The 25,865-nt window shown below is 43.1% G+C and overlaps 1 protein-coding gene across 17 annotated transcripts in view; it reads right to left on the reverse strand.

The window, feature by feature from the left end:
- The window catches only part of LOC125723828 (NACHT, LRR and PYD domains-containing protein 12-like), a 189,832-nt gene that overhangs the window by 84,726 nt on the left and 79,241 nt on the right, over positions 1-25,865 (reverse strand). For 11 of the 17 annotated variants that reach the window (XM_049000643.1, XM_049000642.1, XM_049000645.1 and 8 more), the window contains 8 exons: positions 25,441-25,614; positions 21,592-21,765; positions 21,037-21,210; positions 17,414-17,578; positions 14,781-14,954; positions 14,452-14,625; positions 14,291-14,337; positions 12,500-13,336 (listed from right to left, as the gene is read on the reverse strand). In XM_049000643.1, the coding sequence (XP_048856600.1) occupies positions 12,804-13,336; positions 14,291-14,337; positions 14,452-14,625; positions 14,781-14,954; positions 17,414-17,578; positions 21,037-21,210; positions 21,592-21,765; positions 25,441-25,614 (1,615 nt within the window). In that variant the 3' untranslated portion in view covers positions 12,500-12,803. Of the gene's footprint in view, positions 1-12,499; positions 13,337-14,290; positions 14,338-14,451; positions 14,626-14,780; positions 14,955-17,413; positions 17,579-21,036; positions 21,211-21,591; positions 21,766-25,440; positions 25,615-25,865 lie in introns of those variants that run through there. The other 6 variants (XM_049000634.1, XM_049000629.1, XM_049000630.1 and 3 more) reach the window with 6 other exon arrangements.

Consider the following 25,865-nt stretch of genomic DNA (forward strand, 5'->3'; position numbering starts at 1 on the left):
ACACAAAGTAAGAGTGTATCTGGACTGGGTGGCTGGTACTCTGTCCTTCTACAGAGTCTCCTTTGATGGACTGACCCTCCTGTACAGCTTCACCTCCACATTCACGGAAGCCCTGCATCCAGCCTTTTATGTTAATCAGTACTCATCAGTGTCCTTTTGAATGCTGTAATAGCTCACTGTTTTGTTGGAGGAATCATTTTTACTTCATCAGAGGGTGAGATGTTGCTGGATGTCCAAGATATACTTCTGCTTTTTAACCTGTATAAACCTTTTTGCAACAAAATGTGATGAATGTTTGACAAAAATAAATGACTAGGTTCGGCGAGCATAACAAACATGCTATATACAGTGGTGCCTTGGAACACAAACTTAATTCGTTCCAGAAGGCTGGTTGATTTGCAATTTTTTCGAGGGCCAAGTTCAATTTTCCCATATGAAATAATGTAAATGACTTTAATCCGTTCCAGACCCCCAAATGATTGTCTATTTAAGCATATCTACCTACATAACTAATGATAAAAAGCATTAACAATCAATATAAAGCTAATGCACACATGAAAAAGCAATAAACATGAAATAAATGACAATCCCACACCCCGCAGTGAGAGCAGACACATGTGCACCACCTTCAGTATGGAAAATGCTATTAAAAAATGCAGGGAGTCATAAATTTGCTTGGACTTTTATTTATTGCAGACACTTTTAACTAAAGATATTTCATGTTTTGTCTGGTCAACTTTATTTCATTTGTTAATATACATCCGTTCCTGCATTTCAGGCCTGCAGCACGTTCCAGAAAAAGTTGACATGGAGGTAATTTAGCGCTAGAACTGACGTAAAAAAATTACAATAATGCTGTGATTTCAAACATATGATGTCAACGGATGATTGTGATTATGATTTAGTATAATAGCAGTATCCACTAAAGGCTGTTCATCAATACCACGTGGGTAAGGGATTACTTTAGCAAGCCTTTGTCAAGCACTACAATATGGAGTTACATTGATAAATGCCTGTAATTTGGGAGGGTGATCCCTTTGTCAAGCACTACAATATGGAGTTACATTCATAAATGCCAGTTAAAACTCTGCTGTGCAAAAAAATAAGCCCTATGTAAGGCAAGTCCAGAAGCAGCATCAGCTTCTCTGTGCTCAGAGACATTTCTGATAGACCATCTCACAGTGGAAACGTGTATTGCAATCAGACAAATCAGTATTCCAGATCTTTTTTGTAAGAAATGGACGCTGGGAGCTCTGGACCAAAGACAAAAAGGACCATCTAGACTGTTATTAGCAAGTCCAAAAGCCAGGGTCTGTCGTGGTCTGGGGTCATGTCAGCGCCCCTGGCAAAGGTCATTTATACTTCTGTGATGGCACCAGGAAAATACATTGAGATTTTAGAACAACATACAGTATGTTGCCATCTAGACAATATCTTTTCCAGGGATATCCATGCATTATTTAACAGAACAATGCAAAACCACATTCTGCACGTATTACAAATGCATGGCTCCAGAAAAAGAGGGTACGGGAACTGTCGAATTGTTGAATGCAGTGTTAATTTAACGTGTTGAATTTTTCGTTGGACCACCTTAACTTTGATTATGGTGCACTGTTTCCACAAGCTTATGCAACATCTCACCCTTTCTTTTCATCCAGATTTGCATAAATTTTTCACCAAGATCCTGTATTGATAAGTCAGTTGAACCACTCTGTAAAGCCTCTTTCAGCACATCCCAAAGACCTTAAGTCAGGTTAAGGTCACAACTCTGTGGTGACCAAGTCATAATGTGAAAATGATTCTTCATGCTCCCTGAACCACTTTGGCAATTCGAGCCCAATGCATCTTGGCATTCTTGCCCTGGAATATACCCAGGCCAACTGTCATGCCCAGGAGGAACAGAGTAAGCTGGACCCAGATGGAAGAGACCCAGATGTTTATTGGGACACTGAACAGTCAAATCCAAAGGGGCAGGCAATGAGCAGTGCTCGATAAGGCAGGCAGAGGGTCGGGAGCAAGAGAGATCAATCCTACGAGGAGGCACAGGAAGGGAAGACAGGAACACCAGGGCACACAGATGAAGCAGGACAGGAATCAGGAAGACGAGCTGGACAGGCAGGACAAGCAGGACAGGCAGGGCAGGAATCAGGAAGACGAGGCGGACAGGCAGGACAGGCAAGGCAAGCAGGGCAGGAATCAGGAGGACGAGGCGGACAGGCAGGACAGGCAAGGCAAGCAGGGCAGGAATCAGGAAGACGAGGCGGACAGGCAGGACAGGCAAGGCAAGCAGGGCAGGAATCAGGAGGACGAGGCGGACAGGCAGGACAGGCAAGGCAAGCAGGGCAGGAATCAGGAAGACGAGGCGGACAGGCAGGACAGGCAAGGCAAGCAGGGCAGGAATCAGGAAGACGAGGCGGACAGGCAGGACAGGCAAGGCAAGCAGGGCAGGAATCAGGAAGACGAGGCGGACAGGCAGGACAGGCAAGGTAAGCAGAGCAGGAATCAGTAAGACGAGGCGGGCATGCAGGACAGGCAAGGCAAGCAGAGCAGGAATCAGGAAGATGAGGCGGACAGGCAAGGCAAGCAGAGCAGGAATCAGGAAGATGAGGCGGACAGGCAAGGCAAGCAGAGCAGGAATCAGGAAGACGAGGCGGGCATGCAGGACAGGCAAGGCAAGCAGAGCAGGAATCAGGAAGATGAGGCGGACAGGCAGGACAGGCAAGGCAAGCATGGCAGGAATCAGTAAGACGAGGCGGGTAGGCAGGACAGGCAAGGCAAGCAGAGCAGGAATCAGGAAGACGAGGCGGACAGGCTAGGCAGGCAGGGCAGGAATCAGGAAGACGAGGTGGACAGGCAGGACAGGCAAGGCAAGCATGGCAGGAATCAGTAAGACGAGGCGGGCAGGCAAGGCAATGCAAGCAGGGCAGGAATCAGGAAGACGAGGCAGGCAGGACAGGCAAGGCAAGCAGGGCAGGAATCAGGAAGACGAGGCAGGCAGGCAGGACAGGCAAGGCAAGCAGGGCAGGAATCAGGAAGACGAGGCGGACAAGCAGGACAGGCAAGGCAAGCAGGGCAGGAATCAGGAAGACGAGGCGGACAGGCAAGGCAAGCAGGGCAGGAATCAGGAAGACGAGGCGGACAGGCAGGACAGGCAAGGCAAGCAGGGCAGGAATCAGGAAGATGAGGCGGACAGGCAGGACAGGCAAGGCAAGCAGGGCAGGAATCAGGAAGACGAGGTGGACAGGCAGGACAGGCAAGGCAAGCAGGGCAGGAATCAGGAAGACGAGGTGGACAGGCAGGACAGGCAAGGCAAGCAAGGCAGGAATCAGGAAGACGAGGCGGACAGGCAGGACAGGCAAGGCAAGCAGGGCAGGAATCAGGAAGACAAGGCGGACAGGCAAGGCAAGCAGGGCAGGAATCAGGAAGACGAGGTGGACAGGCAGGACAGGCAAGGCAGGCAGGGCAGGAATCAGGAAGACGAGGCGGGCAGGCAGGACAGGCAAGGGAAGCAGGGCAGGCAAGGCAAGCAGGACAGGCAAGGCAAGCAGGGCAGGCAAGGCAGGCTGAAGGATTAGGATGTGGCACAAAGGACAAGAGAGAGAGAATGCTTAGTAGGGCGCAAGAGAGCAACAATACTTCACAACTGTTGTTTTGCCGTAGTGCCAGTTAAATAGGCGATTAGAACGAGGCTTAGTTGTGCGGCCCCGCCCACTGAGGCGTGACACCAACAGGGAAGAAAAAAATCCATTGATGATGGATGGAGGTGTAATCTACATTCAGCAGAATCAGGCAGTCAGCTGACCTTACATTATTTTTATTTTCTTGTTTTATCATTTTTCTTTATTTTTTTGTTTTTAATAATAGAAAAAAGAAAGAAAAAGAAAGGAAAAAAATATCTAAAGAACAGCGGTTGTATCTGTAGTAGAGGACAGCATCGCACCATCTGAAAAACAAAACCCAAATACACACAAAAACACAAACCAACAGCCACACCATGGCAACAAAAAAACAGTCTGTCTAAGGTCTGAATAGTTTTGTGTATGCATGTGCATGCGAATGCGTGCGTTGGTTTTTATGATTTATCAGGACCTTTCACCTGATTATGTACCAACACTATGGGGACATTTGGGATTCTGAGGACATGGATACTCATACTTCCTGTAATACAGATGCACTTATCTAAGTTAGAGAACCCCCCCTGCAAACTTTGGCGCCAAGTCCTCTTACACCACAAAAATCAGTTCACACAGTGTAAACTCTGTATTCAGCATCGCGCCCTCTGTAGGCTGGTGCCAGAGAAACACCAGAATAACACTTGTGTTAAGAATTACGGCTGCTGATTGGCTAGGTCTGGACTAGCTATCTAAGGTTGTGATTGGCTGAGAGCTATTTCATTCACTGCGGATCCTCATTTCTATTGGTGGACTTCAGCAGGAGACTAAGAGGACACTACAATATCCCATAATATCCAACTCGTGGAACGGACTGTAAAATCAGGTAAGAAATTTCTTTTTATAATAGAATAATAATAAAAAAGTTGTCTTTTCACATTGCAGGAGTTTTAAATGCAAATTCCAAGGGGTGTACCCATAGGCAAAATGCACAGTTCGATACAAACTTCGGTTTTGGATTCATGGTTCGGTGCAATTTCTTTACAGCAGGGAAAACAGAATTTGTTTCGTCTCCTACTGCTGAGTATGGCCGCATATCTGTAGCGATAATTATTCTGGATGGTTAGAATTTTCTGGCAAAGTGGCTTAAATGCCATACAGATAATAACTGGCACAGCTTGTTTCTGCCTTTCTCCGGTCGCACATACACTTGGTTGATGTCGTCTCAAATCAGTTAGCATGTCGGAAATGTTTCTAGCAACCGAGTTGGGTATAACGGAGCCAAGAGACTGTCTTGGTCTCGCAGATTATGCTCTCTCCAGTGCTGATGTACTGAAGTGATGTACCTACTCTATGTCATGAACACGTGCACTGACACTGCCTACAAATTCCTAATTACTGTTAATACGGAAGTATTACCTACATTGCTTTGACATTTACAATAAATACCAGATTGTGGATTGTATTCTGTTTCAGAGGTGAACACAATGTAGTCATTAAGTGCAGATATGGCGATTTCATTGTGTAAATATTGCACCGAGGATGATTCGGTGTCGTGCGATAAGTATAAGTCCTTAGGATAGTATGGCTGTATCTGTGCTCTTTAGGTTAGCTCATATCCAGAATTCATTTGGTAAATTCAATTTCCCAACAAACTTTATTAGATACTCGTTCTTACTGAATAAAATGTGCAGAATAAAAGGGATGCCAGGCATTAAATATCTGCTTAAAATGTAAACTAAACAATACAAACTGAATATATGAATAAACATCGATGATTTTTCACAGGAGGAGATGGCTTCTTCGAAGCTGAGAAGTAGAAAGCTTTCTCCGAAACAAGAGGCTGCATATTTTATATCTGCATGTAAAGACAAAGATGGACTTTATGTGAAATATATAAATTCATATAAAGGCAAATTTAAAGTTTATGTATGAATATTTGATTTTATCCAGGGTTTTTTAGTGTATTAATGTTATGGTGCTTATTGTTAACAGGGATCATCGTGCAGGAGCATTCGAGGCTAATCGTAATCTAGTGTTTGCTTTCTCTTGTAGGCCGTGGGATATTTAATAGATTCCATTTTCTTCTAGAATACAGAGGGCAACTCATCAGCAGGCATGAATGTGAAAGTAGACCGAAAATATATCATGATGCCCTCAAAGTGTTCATGTTTGAATTTTATTTCAACGGAAAATTGTTGTAGTGCGTATGGCATCGCATGTTCTTTAACATAAATATAAGCCTTTGGTGTCTTCTGACATACTCATTTTTTAATGTCTTTAGTGCTCTGATATTTACTAGAAAGGGTAGTTTTTCTGACTAATCACTTTATGTGATATAGCATTGATGCTGCCCGAGACGATGGCTCCCTTGGGAGACTGGTGAATGATGACCATGTTAGCTGAAACAGCAAAATGAAAAAAATCACCATATCAGGAAAGCCCCATCCATGTATATTCACAACCAGAAGCATTAGTCCTGGAGAAGAAATTACATATAACTACGGTGACTCTGACTGGCCATGGAGATGCAAGGTATTTAGACATGAAAGAATCATCTAGAAATAATCACCCTTCTGCAAAAGAAGGGTAAAATCCAGATATGATACTTAAGGGATTAAAAGGTATTTTCATCAGTTTATATTCTTTTTCTGAAGCCTTTCTTATTGATAATGATTATCATATATCATAATATATAACTAATATTTATAGATGGCTACTGAAAAAGACCAACTGCACCAAAAAGAGCAGAGCACATCAAGTGAGGTAGGGAGGACAGGGAAAGTAATTGTGTGAAACACAAACCTGGTTTGGCGGTACACTGGGTTTTAAGAGGACCCTGCAAATGTGTTTTGGCGTATAGTTTTATCAGCTGTGTGTGTATATAGTGTTTGACGGAAACATGGTCTCGGGGGTGGGGGTGGCATGGTGGTGCAGTGGTTAGCACTGTTGCCTCACACCTCTGGGACCCGGGTTCGAGTCTCTGCCTGGGTTACATGTGTGTGGAGTTTGCATGTTCTCCCCATGTCATCGTGGGGTTTCCTCTGGGTTCTCCGGTTTCCCCCCACAGTCCAAAAACATGCTGAGGCTAATTGGAGTTGTTAAATTAAAGGTGTGAATGGTGTGTGAGTGTGCCCTGTGATGGGCTGGCCCCCCACCCTGGGTTGTTCCCTGCCTCATGCCCATAGCTTCCAGGATAGGCTCCGGACCCCCCACGACCCAGTAGCATAAGCAGTTTGGAAAATGGATGGATGGATGGTATCGAGGGACTTCTTTACCTGAAGCTCTAGTTTATGTCATAGATGGCCTTTTGCTGTGTTTTTCAGCAGGTTCACCACACTGGAAAATAGACTGCTTATACAAAGCATTAGTTTGCATGTACACTAGGTTTTAAGACGACCGTGCAAATGTTTCAGCATGTTATAAATGGTTTTGTACAGAGATTTTAAATTAGTTCACAACAATAATGTCATAAAGATGCACTGGATGGTCATGGAGAGTAGTAGATTATTGATGAATGATTTATTAATTCCACTAGTTGCTGCTTAGAATATATATAATATTCCTTAGTCTTCTGTAATAAAAATAGCTTTTGATGAGTGGCAAATTTAAAAACAGGAATAAGTGGGTGTAGTGCAGGACTGTTCTACGACTTGTTCTTTGAAATATAAAAGTGTATGGTGTGGATGTGGCCATATCAGCCAAATAAAGTTAGTTTTCGGCTACTTGCCTCCTTATTTCCATAACGGGAACATTACAATACATTTTTTGCCTACATTTATCTGTTATTCCCTTTTAAACTAATTTTTCCTGCAGTAAAGAGGATACCATTTTCTGCGTGAACAAAGTGAGTTTTTTTCTCTATTCAAATACTACTAATTAGAAACTGTTGGAACTTTTGTGGTTTGAAATGTGCATTGGGATGTATGTAAATCTGAGGTTGTCTTAAGTGAATAGTGAGCATTTAATAATTGCAGAAATTGTGTTTTTAGAGTAACTCTCTACTTGTGTTTTCTATACATAAAGTTCTGCAAGTAATGTAGAATTCAAATGATTTCAGTGTAGCTTTGAAAAAGTAAATGTCTACTTTTAGCATTTTTTTTTGCACTGCTGGTTTAGTTTAAAGCCCCATTAAAATGCCGTATATACACACAACATGGAAGACACCTATACATGAAAACACACACAATGGCTCTAACAGCTTGTTTACAGAACCACTCTGAGAAACTTTTAAATAAATATGATTCATGTGTATTTCAGTTAACCAAAGCCTCACTGTAGGTATCAAAGGAGAGACATTTTACACCCTCACAGACGAAAAACAATGGGTTTATTTGCTGAGCTCAATATGCGACAACTACCGTAATTTCCGGACTATTACGCGCACATAAATATAAGCCGCACCCAATGAATTTTAAAAAAATATTTATTTTGAACATAAATATGCCGCACATGTCTATAAGCCGCAGGTGACTACATTGAAACAAAAGAACTTTACATCAGCTTTAACGAAAGACAGTGCCTGTAACACAGCTTGTAACAAAACAGTAGCCTACCAAGAAAGTCATCGGTCACTGTCTTCCTCCTCTTGTGCACTGAAACCACTGAAGTCATCTCCTTCGGTGTCGGAGTTGAACAGCCTCAGAATTGCTTCATCCGATGTTTTCTCAGGATCGTTGTCATTGTCGCTCTCGTCATTTTCATCTGGAGGCAAATTCCCCGCTGAGCTCGTGCTGCCCTCTTCAACACGCAGCAGTCCAGCCTTTCGAAACCCGTTGATTATCGTGGATTTTTTGACAGTGCTCCACGCTTTCAGGATCCACTGGCAGACTTGACCATAAGTTGCTCTTTGCATGCGACCCGTTTTAGTAAAGGATTTCTCCCCACTTGTCATCCAAGCCTCCCACTGTACACGGAGCGCCACCTTAAATGGACGATTTGAAACTTTTTCCTTGTAGTCGGGAGGGAGCTGCTGACACAGAGCCGTCCGTGCCCTGATGGACAGGCTTTTATGTCGCATAAATCTGAGACACCATGATGGTCCACCTCTAAAATCGTCAAACTTCAGTGTTTTGGCTTTCAGTCGGATCTGCACTGTTGAAACACCTCGGCCTTCTGCTCTCTGTGCATTGACCCAGTCTTCAAGCTCGTTTTCTAGTTCGGGCCATCTGCGTTTCTTCCCTCTGAAAGCTTTTGTTGTCTTTTTGCTCTGAGTCAGTTTCTCACGCTGCTGTTTCCAACGTCTTATCATTGACTCATTAAGGCCAAGCTCCCGAGCAGCAGCTCTATTTCCTTTTTCAGCAGCCAGATCGATCGCCTTCAACTTGAAAGCTGCATCATATGCATTTCGCCATGTCTTTCCCATGATAAGGCTGTGTATTTGGCAAAATGACAACCTTAATCAGAATGATTCAGGGGGAGCGCGCTCGATTTAATGTAAAGAGTTTCATTGGTTCATCTGTTCAGCAATTTCATTGGTGTAATGTTACGGGGCTCAGTTTTTTGCAGGCATGAAACTGGTAAAATCGGGAAAAACCCGGGAAAAATCCATAAATTAGCCGCTTCATTGTTAAAGCCGCGAGGTTCAAAGCGTGGGAAAAAAGTAGCGGCTTATAGTCCGGAAATTACGGTACACAGTAATGACTGGCTAAGATGTTTCTGTGACTAATATAAACTCACCATGTGTAGGGCAAGTGCAGCATTGTGCATAATGCATCAGGACTTAGACTAAAATTCAGTATATTTACCTTGTAAATAGTCTTTAGGGTTTGCAAACTGCCCCAATGCTTTTTTAGCTAATTTGAGGTTTAAAACTGATTAATAGAGATTCGCCGTAAGAGTTCTTGCTGTGAACCTTTGAATCTGAAAGCCCGAGTCTCGCGGCAGATGTGTCAGAGTTGGCAACCTGCTTACGGCCAAATCGGACCTACGACCGGTCAGTCGGAGCCGAACGCGGCCGAAAGTCGCCGACGAGCTGCATAGGATCGCATTGTCTGTTATGGTACCAATAGGCGTCCGTGACAACAGCTTGAATACTTTTGAATCACATGTACTTATCTTCTCAAACTTCTTACGATTATCCGAGGGAAAGCTTGTATTTTGAAGAGAGTCTTCACAATGGAGAACAACGAAAGCAAAATAGTTAAGATTAAAATCAAAATAACAATTAAAGTCAAAATATCAACGAAGGAAGGTGTGATAAAGAAGGGAGAGACGAAAAAGCCTCGATCGACATGGAGGGTGCCTGACATACCGAAGGTAAAGCCCTGGCTTAAGAGACCTTATTAGAACACATTAATTAGAGCATAAAATGTGTTATATCAATAATCATTCCTTGTTTTAACAACCGGCTGTCCAGACTGGAAGAGAAGAAAATCACCGGGGCCAGAGGGTTCGTCTGTCGAGTGGGAGGGACAGGCCACCCCCCCTGAAGGAGGCAGAAGCGACGAGGAAGAGGCCCCAGCTGAAGTTCCTCCGTTGTATGGACAACAACGGCTCCTGCGATCTTCGAGCAGAGAGAGGCCAGGGGCAGCATCAGCATTCGGCGGAACAGCAACTCATGCAGCGGATTCACGGACTTATGGGTTATGGTGGGAGACGGAGGACTGACAGAGACATTGTTCCTGACGGACTTGTGGGTTATGGCCGGGGACGGAGGGATATTAGAGATACGGTTTAAGTGTTAATGTAGATATAAGATAGGATAAGATAAGCTAAGTTAAAATATAATAAGATAGGTTAAGTTAACATATGAAAAGATAAGCTAAGTTAAATTATAATAAGGTAGGTTAAGTTAAAATATCATAAGAAAGGCTAAGTTAAGAGCTTTATAATAAAACATAAACTTAATATTCAAACTGTGTCTTTCTCATCTCTTCAGTGTTGTGTCTGTCTTGGTTTGATAATTTTGAATCGTTAATTTATATCTGACACTCTCCTAAATGTCAATAAGCAGAGACGGAGGAATGGGAGGAAGGTACGGTTAAGTATAAATGATAAAGTATCAAAATCACAGTGTTACCTTATTTTGACGCAGAAAAAGTAATTTCAGTGTTACTACCACATATGAGTTAATGGCTGCAAATGTTGGTGTTAGAAGTGCCTGTAAATAACGCGGCGTAAGTTTAACTCCGGTGTGTTTCTGAAAAACGCACCGCCTTCTGCCTGCTGTCATTCGGCGAACGTGTAGGAGGCTATTCTGGTAACAGGTAAAGTTGTCATTTAACGTAATGCTAACGTGCATTACCTGTTAGTAAGTGTTTTACTATATCACACACCTTACGTCCTTTATAGTTGTAGTCCGGTGCACTCTGTATCCATGCTAACTAGCTAGCTAATGTTAACATGACGCAGTACAGTCTTCCAGCTTGGGGATTCTCACCCTGGTCTGCGGCCAGTATTCCGCTGGGGGGGGGGGGGGCTTTGCGGAGGGGTTGGTTACAAATGAAAACCATATATTTCCATTCGTCTACGACCCTTTCATGTTCGTGCGTTGTGTTCAGATCAGAAAGAAAAACTGTTAATGGGAAAATCGCCGATCGATCCGCTGGTACCAAGGATCGATCGGCCTGTCCCTACAAGGACAAACGTATCCGTAGCAAAATGTTTGGTTTTGAGGGGAAAATTGTTACATATAAAAATAGCATTTTTATCATAATTTGTCATGGTGATGAACCGTGCCGCGGACATATAATATATATATATATATATATATATATATATATATATATATATATATATATATATATATATATATATATATATATATACCGCGTGAAATATAAAACCTAATCCCTCATCTCATTTGTAAATATCTGTAACCAAATTTTTTGTTGTAGTAATTTCATTTTAGAATAATTTTATAAGGGTAATGCTTTGTTGTACATTAAATAATGATTGTATATATTTCCTGTATCTGTTGTGTTGCAGTGGGGACAGTAATTGAGGGGACGCGGTGTCTCACATCCCGTGACCGGCGGGAAACCGGCGGGAGTTATGCCCTCTGAAGTCAAACCCAATTTTTTGTTTTAAGTAAACAGGGCTACATTTAAAAAATTAATTCCTTTTTTGGCATTAATTTATGTAATAATGATTTTTTTTTTAATCCATTTTTTCGTATTTTAATAGGGGTGAGGGAGACGGTGGCCATTGGCTAATCAGCCTGTTCACTTTCAGGTATGGCACTTGTCATGTCCTACCTGCCACACCCCTCCTGTTCTTTCTCTCTAGCTCAGCTCAGCTTAGCAAGCTACCCCTAGTGCCCATTTGGTGTTACCTTTCATTCCTGCCCTCTTGTTAATGGGTCACAGCTGCCTCCTGTTTCCAGATGTTCTATATGTCCTCCCCAGTCCTGAGTGTCCCCCGTTCTGTCATTGTCACCTGTTGCTGTTGCAGTACCTTCTTTGGCCCCTTAATAAAGTTCCTTGTGAGGGATTGCCTGTGGCACAGGCTGCATCTGGGTCCTGCCTCCTGTTTACAGATGTTCTATATGTCCTCCCCAGTCCTGAGTTTCCCCCATTCTGTCATTGTCACCTGTTGCTGTTGCAGTACCCTGTTTGGCCCCTTAATAAAGTTCCTTGTGAGGGATTGCCTGTGGTACAGCCTGCATCTGGGTCCTGCTTCCTTGTTAAACTTGACAGCAGTTCACGGTTCTATTTAGGATTTTTTTTCCCTCTTGTATTTTGCTCATTGAATCTAATGTGTGTTACTAATGTGATTTTTTTTTTTGCTTTTGCATGTATGGCTCCTGTTAAACAGTTATTATATATGCTGATTTAGTCTAATTGTGTTAGTTATGTTGTATTTCTTTAATGTAATTCACCAGAGTGAGTGTTTTAATGATGTTACCCAGTTATGCTTTGGGCACCACTGAACCAGGACATTAATAGGACAGAATATAAAGCGTTTATTATCATTGTACAGGTAGCAAATACAATATACAGGCATAAATATACAAAATGTACAAAAAGCCCCACACACTCATCAGGCTCACATTTAGTTATTTTAGTCAGAGAGAAAAACAGTTTGCATGTTTGTTCAGCTTGCAGACCCCAGTTATTTATTTTTCAAATAACATCAGTCCCATTTCAGAGTGAAAAGTATTATACAGGTTGAAAAGCAGAGATTTGCCGTGGAGAAGCAGCAACATGTCACACTATGATACAGTAAACATGAATATTCCAGCATAGTGAACTATCCCAGCATGCACAGCGACACTGAGGATAATAAAGGAACATAAAACCCTGTACAGATCGGTTGAGTGAATGAGGAGGTGTCCCTGTACAGGAGAGTCAGTCCATCAGAGGAGACTCTGTAGAATGACAGAGTACCAGCCTCCCAGTCCAGATACACTCCTACTCTGTGGCAACCTGAGGGCTGTGTTGGTATGTCAGTCTGATTATCATTGTGCCAGACATAGTAATTTTCAGGATCACAGGACAGACTCCATGACTTGTCATTAGTTCCCAGCCGACAGTAACTCACGCCTTTTCTCCCGATTCCTTTATAAGTGACCCCTATCCAGGCTCCTTCTCCACTCCACTCAGCCTCCCAGTAACAGCGACCAGTCAGACTCTCTCTACACAGAACTTGGTACCAGCAGTCAAATCTCTCTGGATGATCAGGATATGGCTGCTTCTCTGCCCCCCATGTCACCTTCCTGTTCCCCTCTGACAGAGACAGGCGTCTGTGTGCTGTGTTTGGGTCCAGTGTCAGCTGGCAGGAGTCTGTAGGCAGGAGGTACAGTAGAGCCACTAATACCATCAGGCAGAGCAGCATCTCATCATTTCATCAGTGTCACACCTCACACACCCACTAACTCAGAGCTCCAATACACACATTTTATTCCCAATATACTCTGGCTTCCCCTGCGCCGTGTGTGAAAGACGCCACACTGACAGACTCACATGGGACCAAACTGCACTTTAGCCGGTATTTTATTTTTCTGTCCAATATAAAAACAGCACAGCTTCCCTTAACGAAATCAGGTATGTGAAATATATCATGGAATATCGGATGCCGGTGGCAAGAACCACTAAAATTCTGCACATGATAAAAAAGCTTAATTACAGGTAAATTAAATTACAAAGCATTGACATTTATCAAACATATTCATCACAAGCATATTTACCACAGAATTCGACACCCAAGACTAATACTAAAAGTAAGTGTCTTTAAAATATGAACTTCCTTCAAACCGCATTGGACACGAGCCTCCTTATGAAGAGAGAGTCTGGTATCTCTGCATGTTTGGGGAAGACTACAGGTGCTGTCTTAGGACAATACTAACCAAGTAAGTACACAAACATGAAGGATTTTTTTTTTTTGTGAGATTAAAGACGCACCACTATATCAGAATTTTAAGCCTGTTATACTCTCACAGAAACACAAAGAGGATATGAGCAGCTATAAGGTATTTGTTTATGCAGAGGTTCCCAGATACTATTTTTATTGAAGAAATCAGTGGTTTTTATGATAAATGAACTAATAGTGTTTTTGGGGATGACTTTTGTTTTTTGGATATTGAATGTTGCCTAAAACAACAAAGAAACTCACCTAAAGACAAACATGGAAATCCTACTACACACAGTGCAAAAAGCCACACTCATCACAACAATTGTGTGAATACAACCATAACAGTATTAATGGTATTATTAATAAAAACATACAAAGACACTTACATTTCTGTAAGCCTGGTCTGGTCCTGCACTCTCCACCGTGATCCACACTATAGGAGAAGCAGAATGACATAGTACTGCTGTATCCATTTATTTATTGGTGCCTCTTCTTCACATACATGCATAAGTATCTGTAGCGTGTCAGACACACACTCTGTACTCACTTCAGCTTCCCCAGTTTACAGCTGGGATCCTCCAGTACAGCAGAGAGCAGCTTCACTCCTGAGTCTCCTGGGTGATTGTAGCTCAGATCCAGCTCTCTCAGGTGTGAGGGGTTTGACCTCAGAGCTGAAGCCAGGGAAGAACAGCCTTCTTCTGTGACTCTACAGCCTGACAGTCTGCAGAAAGATGGAAAAAAAATCCACAATAAATAAGATCACCTGACCATTACAAGTATTACTTTTAAGTAAAAGTAACTACTTTCCTATTGACAATGTGTTTTCTTTCAATAAATACAGTTTACTGTGTGGAAGGAATACCCAGTAATACTGACCTCAGTTTCTCCAGTTTATAGTGTGGAATACCCAGTCCAGCAGAGAGCAGCTTCACTCCTGAATCCTGCAGGTCATTGTCACTCAGGTCCAGCTCTCTCAGATGTGAGTGGTTTGATCTGAGAGCTGAAGCCAGCGCCTCACAGCATTCCTCTGTGAGTTCACACCAGTTCACCCTTAGGAAAATGAAAGACTTTTAAGATTCAAGATTCTTTATTTGTCACATGCATAGTTATACAGGTACAACATGCAGTGAAATGTATCCTGAACCGCTCTTTTGACTGTGCAACATTAGAATAATTTAATAATTACATTTTTAAACCACTTTTTGCATCGGTGCACTGTATATTACATCACAGTGAGCCGTTACATTCATCGTAGAAGAGATTTTTTTAAACAATGGATTTATTGTACAGCATTTACGAAGCACATTAACACTCACCTCAATTTTGACTGGAATATTATATTTTGCTAAACTCAGCATATTTAAATTTAAAATTGCAACACAACCATCACTTTTCTTTGTCTATTAGCTGCTAACCAACACAGTGCTAACCATGACAGTGTGGTGTGAGATCAGTGGGTAATGCTTGTGGGAGGTTATCCATGACAGTATGGTATTAGATCAGTAGGTAATGCTTGACGGAGGTTATCCATGAGAGTATGGTATTAGATCAGTGGGTAAGACCTGAGTGAGGTTCTCCATGACAGTGTGGTGTAAGATCAGTGGGTTACGCTTGAAGGAGGTTATCCATGACAGTATGGTATTAGATCAGTTGGTAATGCTTGTGGGAGGTTATCCATGACAGTATGTTATTAGATCAGGGGGTAAGACCTGAGTGAGGTTCTCCATGACAGTATGGTATTAGATCAGTGGGTAACGTTTGAGGGAGAATATCCATGACAGTATGGTATTAGATCAGTAGGTAATGCTTGACGGAGGTTATCCATGAGAGTATGGTATTAGATCAGTGGGTAACGCTTGAGGGAGGATATCCATGACAGTATGGTATTAGATCAGTGGGTAATGCTTGTGGGAGGTTATCCATGACAGTATGGTATTAGATCAGTGGGTAACGCTTGAGGGAGGTTATCCATGACAGTAAGGTATTAGATCAGTGGGTAACGCTTGAGGGAGGATATCCATGACAGTATGGTATTAGATCAGTAGGTAACGCTTGACAGAGGTCATCCATGACAGTATGGTATTAGATCAGTGGGTAACGCTTGAGGGAGGTCAGCCAGAACAGTATGTTGGTAGATCGGGGGTGACATCTGGGCCCTTCCATTGAAAGCTTTCAGGAAAGCCAGCCCAGTTTGGTAACACCAGGCAGAATGATGGCTGACGACCGCAGTGGAAGCTGTTTCATTCAAAAAATTTTGTTTGCAGCGTGAATGACTAACGTTAGTCATAAACAAGCTTGATTTATTTTCTGAGACAACAAGCACAAGCAATATTTTCCTGAGGGTAAAAACGCTGGATACATATTACTAAACATATATGGGGTATGAATATATTTTAGGTCCAAGCAGAGTCAGGTACTTCACCTCAAATGGATCATGGGTTTTCACATAGAAAATAAAAATCTTCAGCCCCACTGTGAGGAATTATAGCAGGAGGCAGCTTGGTTATATGAAACATCCTCACTACTATAAATCCATGATTCTGCAAAAGTGTGTTTTCTAAATTTGAACTTGGCTTCTAAGTGTCCCGGTTACAAGGAAATCAAGGGAAAGACAAACCTTGATCACATTCTCGTCTTTGATAAGATGTACATCCTGGTTCAGAAAAATATGCCACACTAGCATCAAAGAATTTTGTGGAATTCATCCCACCTCAGCCTCGTTTTCATTTTGAAAATGGTGACCTCTGCGAAATAAGCTAATAGCCCCCCAATTCAGTGCCAGAACGTTGGAGTTCACCCCAGTGAGCGAGAGGGTTACCTCCCTTCCAGTTCGAGTTGGGGGAGGGGGTCTGACTGTTTATGCGTATGCACCGAACACCAGCTCAGAGTACCTGGCCTGCTTGGAGACCTGGGAGGGGGGCTGGGAGGTGCCCCCCGTGGGGACTGCATCGTCCTGCTGGGCGACAATAACGCTGATGTGCGTAGCGACAGTGAAACCTGGAAAGGTGTGACTGGGAGGAACGGCCTGGCCGATCTGAATCCCTGTGCTGCCCACAGTGTGTCCATAACGAACAGCATGGTGGAACATAAGTGCTCCTGTGACCGGAGCACCCTGGGCCGCAGGTCGATGACCGATGGCAGTCTGATGGGACTGGTAATTTGCCACTTTTAATATCTCTCCTTATACAGTACAGGCCAAAAGTTTGGACACACTTTCTCATTCAATGTGTTGTCTTTATTTTCATGACCATTTACATTGGTAGATTCTCACTGAAGGCATCAAAACTATGAATGAACACGTGTGGAGTTATGTACTTAACTTTGCTCTGTTTCATGTTCTTTTAATTTCATTTTTTATTTTCATATTTAGTCCTACGATTTTACTTTGTACATTATGCATTTTATTTCTCATCTTTTCTGGAAAGCACTTTGAACGACCTTCTTGTATGAAGATGTGCTATACAAATAAACTTGACTTAAACGACATAAAATATTCATTCTCTACTCACGTCAGCTTCTCCAGTTTACAGCTGGAATCCTCCAGTACAGCAGAGAGCAGCTTCACTCCTGAGTCTCCTGGGTGATTGTAGCTCAGGTCCAGCTCTCTGAGGTTTGACTTCAGAGCTGAAGCCAGGGAAGAACAGCCTCTCTCTGTGACTCTACAGCCTGACAGCCTATAGAAAGGAAACCACAAAATTTCAGACAAAATACAGGCAGCAGCGACCTGTCAAATCACCAGTGCTGACGTTGCCAGTGACTGGCCTGGACCCACCAGAGCAAACAGCCCTTCAGCCCCCCCCTTTCTCCCATCCCAGTTCTCCCTGTTGCTGTTGCATCGTGGGCAGGAGGGGGAGAGAGTGACTGGTGAGCAATCTGGTGAAAATTATATGTGAATCCTCCTATAACATATTCAGACCAATGAAACAGCTTCCACTGCAGTCGTCAGCCATCATTCTGCCTGGTGGCACCAAACTGGGCTGGCTTTCCTGAAAACTTTCAAACGGTAAGTAGTTTGTTAACTACCACTTAAGTTTGACCGTTAATTAGCAAGCATTTCCCGAAACCCTTCATAACAAAAGTAGATGGTTATCTTGCTGGTAGAGTAACCAGTTCTCCCCCCCACTCCTTATTTTCTACATCCTTCTTCCTTTGAATTTTTGCCTGCTGTCGTGTCACAGAGACACAGAGTTTGGCCAAAACACACTGATGCCCTTTCTTGGGCAATGTAACAGTGCTGCTGATATAAGACCCATACAGAGTATCAGACATATGAGTGTCCCAGTTTACCTTTGTCCCACTTAACATTCTCCCAGCCCAAAAGGTCTCACAGTACATTCCATACCTGTTGGCAATATGAATAAAATGATTGATTTCACTGATCAAATTCGCCTTGTACTGCAAAGGCAGAACTGCAATCAACTGCATTCCCTGGCACAACAACCGCCCTCTGTACCAATCGACGCGTCTGGAGGGCTAAGAGCTGCCAGCCATCGCTGTGATCGGGTCCCTCATCCTATATGAAGCCGCTCAGTCCCCACAAGCCGTAGTGAGGAATTGTGTCTATGAAAAATGACCCTTTTCTTTCCCGAGTGCTTGCAGCTCCCTCTGTGTTGTCCTGTGTGTGTGACGCAGCTCCTGACCCCCTGCCCAGTCAGCATGATCCCCAGTCCCCATTTATCCCCAGTTATCACTTTGCGAGGCTGCAGAAGTCCTGCCATTTCCTGCAGACTTCAGTCCCAGATCACTGCTGGCCACAGTAGCCTTTCATCCTGGCAGTGATTCCCTCCATTGTTCCCCCACCTCCTCCATTAGTTGTATCGCCGCCTTGCAGAGCTGATGTTTCCTCTTTCTCTGGCTGCTGTCCATGGTTTCTTTGTACAAAAGAGCCCCATCACGTTTTCAACCTATTGGTATATTTGCAACTGATAATTTAATTTGTTATTCCATCTGTGTGTTTTCACACGTTTAGATTTGGATTATATGTTAGAATTGCTCATGTTTACATGTGTCATGTAGCAATGATTTGACTCGCATTTTGCTATTAACATACTTGGAATCGATTTTCCTCTTATTGACAGTTTGTGCTTTTCTCACGTGGAGGCTGGGAAGAGCCAACAAAGTCCTACTTAATGTTTGTCTGTTAATTCTGGAATAATGAAGGCTTTTGGGAAACGCACATAGACCACACTCATTCTTTACTTACATTGTTTGTAATTTTGTTCATTATTCGCTAAGACTGATCGCCTTAGGGAAAGCCCTCCCTGACTAGTAACTCTGAAAGGAGGAGATGTGAACATCCTCAGCAACTACTGCAGGCCTGTCAGTCTTTAAATTATGCAAATTATAAAAATAAGTTAGTTGCAAAAAACTTTATGGATGGAACAGTATTTTCAGAAATTCTGTTTGAGAGCCCTTAGCACATAAACATTTTAAAGCCTGTGGTCCACACAGATCTGTACAGTACAGTGAGAGCTGATTATAGGAGAGATTCATCTCTCATAGCTGACAGGCGGCTGATGTGACTCAGAATTGTGGCCATGCAGCAGATTTCTAAAATAATAGAGTATTTTATTTGATGTAATTCCACCTGAGGAAATGTGATTTAGCTTCTTCTATGGGACTGTGAATAGTCCAGCGCATGCGTTTACTCTAGTGTACAGCAGAGCAATATTACAGGTTTTCTTGGTCGCTTTGGTACATTTCTCAGATCAGAAATGAAATTCTCATAACTACTTGTACAACCTCCACATCATCGAGTCCCTTTTGCACATCATACATGCAAAGTCTCATTCTTTTGGTCAAATTGCAAATGCTTTGGCTCAGTAGTGCGAGTAATTATGTACAATCATCTGCTGATTCCTACATGTTCATGACATGTTGGTCAAAATATATTATACTGGTTCTCTGTTGAAAAGTCCGACCCCCCAAAACATCTGGTGTTAGTTCATTGTATAAGTCATTACATGCAAAATGGTCGTCATAATCGCTCAAGCATGTTCTCTGTACAATTGTATAACTGTGCATGTATATATATATATACAGCACTGTGCAAAAGTCTTAGGCAGTCCAAAGAAATGTTTAAAGCTGTTTATCTGGATAGCAAGTGTACTTTGGCTTAGAACAAAAAACACAATTTAACATTAGAACGTCAGCAAATTAAGAGTAACACAATAAAAACTAGTAATAATTTCTTCTGTTTTCTAAAAAGTTACTGATATCTAGTTGGATGGCTAGATGAACACCGCTTCAGTTCCCAAACTTCTCCTCAGGGGCACCTCAGCCGTTTTGATTTTGTTAAATTTCACCAACAGCTCAATTAAATAATTAAATATATTGGTTTAAAAAGTCAGTGAGAGATTGACTAGCTGTATGAGGTGCCTGCCTTCTTTGCCTTCCTAAGACTTTTGCACAGTACTGTATATATATATTTAGGTCCTCAATCATGGCCTTACAATGGCTGAGGCTGATCGGCCGAATGATGGGAGAACAACCATGTCCTCAACCATTTCATAGAGCCAACAGGTATGTAATCCAACAATGTGCCCTGTACTGTAATATTGTCCTCATACTGCATCCATCCATCCATCCATTTTCCAAACCGCTTATCCTACTGGGTCACAGGGGCTCCGGAGCCTATCCCGGAAGCAATGGGCACGAGGCAGGGAACAACCCAGGATGGGGGGCCAGCCCATCACAAGGCACACTCACACACCATTCACTCACACATGCACACCAATGGGCAATATAGCAAGTCCAATTAGCCTCAGCATGTCTTTGGACTGTGTGGGGAAACCGGAGTACCCGGAGGAAACCCCACGACGACATGGGGAGAACATGCAAACTCTGCACACATGTGACCCAGGCGGAGACTCGAACCCAGGTCCCAGAGGTGTGAGGCAACAGTGCTAACCACTGCACCACCATGCCGCCCCCGAAATACAACACAATGAAATAAAATTAAATAAAAAGCTGACATCTGTACCTGCTTAGTGGGAATAAAATGGTGTGAGTGCATTGGGTCGCTTGTCTTTAATACACTTTGTATTAAAGTAGCAATTTAGCATTTGAACTGTCAAATAGGACTGACTTCAATATCTCCAGTTTACAGTGTGGGATACCCAGTAATACTGACCTCAGTATCTCCAGTTTACAGTGTGAATCCCCCAGTGCAGCAGAGAGCAGCTTCACTCCTGAGTCCTGCAGGTCATTGTCACTCAGGTCCAGCTCTCTCAGGGGTGAGGAGTTTGATCTGAGAACTGAAGCCAGTGCCTCACAGCATTTCTCTGTGAGTTTACAGCTGCCTAATCTGGAAAAGAAAACATTTTAAGACACAACAAAATTAAAACATAACCGTGACTAAATTTATGGATGCAACAGAACTTTGAGCAATTCTGAACAAGAGACCATAGCACATGATTATTTTAAACACTGTGCTCCACATAGATCTGTACAGTACAGTGAGAGCTGATTATCGGAATAATTCTTCTCTTACAGCTGACAGGCAGCTAATGTGACAAAGGAAGGTGCCCATGCAGCATGTATCCAAAATAAAAGAGTTTTTTATTTTGTGTAATTTTATTTTCAAACTGCAGCATAACTGACAACTACCAGTTCAGCATTTGGGCTGTCAAATAAGACTGTCTGCAATATCTCCAGTTTACAGTGTGGAATACCCAGTAATACTGACCTCAGTATCTCCAGTTTACAGTGTAAGTCCCCCAGTCCAGCAGAGAGCAGCTTCACTCCTGAGTCCTGCAGGTCATTGTCACTCAGGTCCAGTTCTCTCAGGTGTGAGGAGTTTGATCTGAGAGCTGAAGCCAGTGCCTCACAGCATTCTTCTGTAAGATTACAGCTGTCCAGCCTGGAAAATAAAACATTTTAAGACACAACCACACACAACCTACACATCGTTAATAGTACTGAATACTATTAACAATGTATGTGAAAATTATATGTCCATCCTCCCTTAACATAGTCAGACCAATGAAATAGCTTCCTTTGCAGTTGTCAGTCACCTTTCTGCAAGGTGTCCCCAAATTGACTAGTTACTCTGAAAGGAGGAGATGTGAACATCCCCAGCAGCCAATGCAGGCCTGCCAGGCTGTATTAGTTCTCGTTCCAGCCATAACAGCACTGAGTCTCCTATAACATTTTATAAGGTTGGAGAATACAGAGCAGGGCATCTGAGACCATTCCTCTTTACAGAATCTCTCCTGATCACCCAGGGTCCTCGGCCCTCTCTTGTACACTCTCCTCTTCAGCTCAGCCCACAGGTTTTCAGTGGGGTTCAGGTCAGGGGACTGAGATGGCCATGGCAGAAGCTTGATTCTGCGGTCAGCTGACCATTTTAATGTTTATTTGGACATGTGCTTAGGATCACCGTCCTGCTGGAAGATCCAATGAAGGCCCAGTTTTTGTTTCCTGGCAGCAGCAGCCAAATTTTGATATAAAATGTCCTGGTATTTCATGGAGCCCATAGTGCCATGTACCCTAACGAGGTTTCCAGGGTTTTTGGAGGAAAATCAGCTCCACAACATCACAGAACCTCCACCATATCTTACAGTTGGGATAAGGTTCATTTCATTATAGCCATCCTTCTTTTTACGCTAAACCCAGCTTGAATGTTTATTGACAAAAAGCTCCATTTTTGTTTCATCAGACCATTGAATTGGATTCCAGTTAAAGTTGTATAATGTTTTGCAAACTCCTGGCTCTAACATTTTAATTAACCGACAGAAAAAGCTTCTTTCTGTCATAACTTTCAAAACGTCTGTTAGCATGAAGGGGGCGTCTGATGGTTTTTTGGAGACGTGGTAACACCAAGGTTTTACTTTGTCTGGTAACTGACTAACAGTCATCCTTGGGGATTTTTTGTCTCTCTTACGATCCTCCTCACTGTATGTGGGGGCAAAATTAACTTGGGTCCTCTTTCAGGCAGGTTTCTAACAGTTCCAGTTGATGTCCACTTTTTAATTATTGCCCTAACAGTAGAAATGGGCATTTTAAGGCGAGTAGCTATTTTAATACCCATTCCCTGACTTATGAAGGTCAGCACACTTCTCCCTCATTTGGTCTGTGTGTCTCTTATCTTTCCCATGTTGATGGATGACTAAGGGAATTTGGCCTCTGTGTCTCCTCATGTTTGTACCCCAGTTACTCAGGAAGTCATGGATTACAGCTTGAAGGTTCCTTTTCACTCAACTCAAAGATGTATAATTTACATGGGAAAAATGCTTCAGTTACATGGTGTTCACTATAATTCCCAGGGATGCCAATAATTTGTGACACACGAATTTCTGTTAAAAAATAATTATTTCTTGATGAAGAATTTGTTTTTCTTTTAATAAATTTATTTCAAAGAAAGGTTGGATTTTTCTATTTTTTTCGGTGTGAGATGAAGCTACTTCACTGAAAGGTAGATTTTTTCTATCCCTTTTTACAAATTTTTACAAGGGGTGCCAATAATTGTGGAGGGAGCTGCATATAGATACACAATAAAGTGCTGGTAAGTAAAATTCACAGAGGTAGAGTTTTCAAGTGATCTAAATGCACATAAATATGGGTATTGCACATGTGGGGTATTGCTTCAGAATGTTAGCGATTAGTGATGTGAGTTCAGAAGTGTGATGGATGTGGCGTAAAAACTGTTCCTCAGCTGGGTTGTGCGTACATACAGGGTTCTGTATCCTCTACCAGATGGCAGAGTTGTAAAGAGTTTGTGTCCAGGATGGGTTGGGTTCTTGGTTATTTTTACATTTCTGTGGCTGCACAGGATACAGTGGATTTCTTCCAGTGATGGAAGTTGGGTGCCAGTGATCCGCTGGGCTGTCCTAATGATGCACTGCAGGGTCTTCCTGTTCTCCAAGGTGCATCCAGAGTACTAGGCAGCGATGCATATGTGATCACTGACTCTATGGTGCACTTGTAGAAGTTCACCAGGAGCTGCTGTGGAAGACGTGCTGTCTTCAGGCTCCACAGGAAGTGGAGTCTCTGAAGTCCTTTTTTGGCAATGGCTGAAGTGTTTGTGGTCCATGACAGATCACAGCTGATCTGAACCCCGAGGAATCGAAAGCTCTGAACCACCTCCATCTTCTCACCACCAATGCTGATGGGGTGGTGGCCCCCATGCTTCTGTCTCCTGAAGTCCAGGATTAGTTCTTTTGTCTTTTTGGAGTTCAGGGCGAGGTTGTTGTCCTGGCTCCAGCACTCTAGGTTCTTGACCTCTTCCTTGAAGGCTGACTCATTGTTTTTCGAGACCTGTCACAGTTGTAACGTCTGCAAACTTAACTATGATGTTAGAATCATGGGTGGGTTTGCAGTTGTGTGTGAAGAGGGAGTAGAGGAGGGGGCTGAGCACCCAGCCCTGAGGTGCCCCAGTGTTGAGAGTGATGGAGGTGGAGGTGTGGTTACCCATACACACTGTCTGTGGTCTGTTCGTGAGAAAATCCAAGACCCAGTTGTATAGTCCAAGGTTGTGCAGTTTGATGGCCAGCTTGGTGGGGGGATGGTGTTAAAGGCGGAGCTGTAGTCAGTAAACAGCATCCGCTCGTAGCTGTCCTGCTGCTCCAGGTGTGATAGGGCAGTGTGGAGGGCCAATGTAATGGCATCCTCTGCTGACCCGTTTGACCGGTAGGCAAACTGTTGTTGGTCCAGGGAGGGAGGGATGTTCTTCTTGAGGTGTGCTATGACCAGCCGCTGAAAGCACTTCATAACAATGGGGGTCAGGGCCACTGGACAGTAGTCGTTCAAGTTCCTGACCACTGCCTGTTTAGGGACGGGGATGATGGTGACAGACTTGAGGCAGGTGGGGATGGTGGTCTGTTCTAGGGAGATGCTGAACAGGCTGGTGAAGACTGCAGTCAGCTGACCTGTACAGTGTTTCAGGACTCGTCCAGAGACACCGTCAGGCCCTGCCGCTTTGTTGGTGTTGATGTGCCTGAGGGCTCTTCTGACCTCATGTGGGCTGAACACCAGGGTATTCAGGGGAGCCTCCTGCACAGTCAACCTGGTATGGTGGTGGCTGGTGTCCTTGTCAAACCGTGCGAAGAACTGGTTCAGATCGTCAAACATACAGCAAGCACCAGGATAATAATAATAATAATAATAATAATAATAATAATAATAAAATATATGGATGCAACACAACTTACAGGAATTCTGTTTGAGAAATCTTAGCATACAGACATTTAAACAATGTGGTCCACATAAATCTCGGCAGTACAGTGAGAGCTGATTACAGGAGTGATTAATCTCTCATAGCTGACAGGTAGCAGATGTAACACAGGAAGCTGTCAATGCAGCAGTTACCTAAAATGAAATGTGCTTGGGTACATAATTTTCCACCAGACATTCACATGCCTCAAAGATGACAAATTTTATGATACTGGAGACATTGACATAGTTCAGGTTTGAACCACTTGCATTTGGGATCAGCGGTTTTACTGGTTTTGAATGTGAAGCACATTTATGTGAAATATCAAAAGAAACTGACTTTAGTACCTCCAGTTTACAGTGTGGAACACCCAATAATACTGACCTCAGTATCTTCAGTTTACAGTGTGAATCCCCCAGTCCAGCTGAAAGCAGCTCCACTCCTGAGTCCTGCAGGTCATTGTCACTCAGGTCCAGCTCTCTCAGGGGTGAGGAGTTTGATCTGAGAACTGAAGCTAGTGCCTCACAGCATTTCTCTGTGAGATTACAGCAGTTCAGCCTGAAAAAGGAGCCGCATTATTATATGCAGACTTGCATATACTATATAGACAATCATTTTGGGACATCTGACTGTTATACCTAGAGCGTAGGTGTCAAACTCAAGTCCCACAAACACATCCGGCCTACAGTACACATGTATGCGGCCCACGTGATAACATCTTATGTCTAGCAGAACTGTCCCATCTGTATATAGCGTGCACATCACTGGCATTACAAATCCCAGATTGCACAACGATAGCTGTCACGTTG

Source organism: Brienomyrus brachyistius, unplaced genomic scaffold (assembly GCF_023856365.1).
Source record: "Brienomyrus brachyistius isolate T26 unplaced genomic scaffold, BBRACH_0.4 scaffold52, whole genome shotgun sequence".
Taxonomy (NCBI): Eukaryota; Metazoa; Chordata; class Actinopteri; order Osteoglossiformes; family Mormyridae; genus Brienomyrus; species Brienomyrus brachyistius.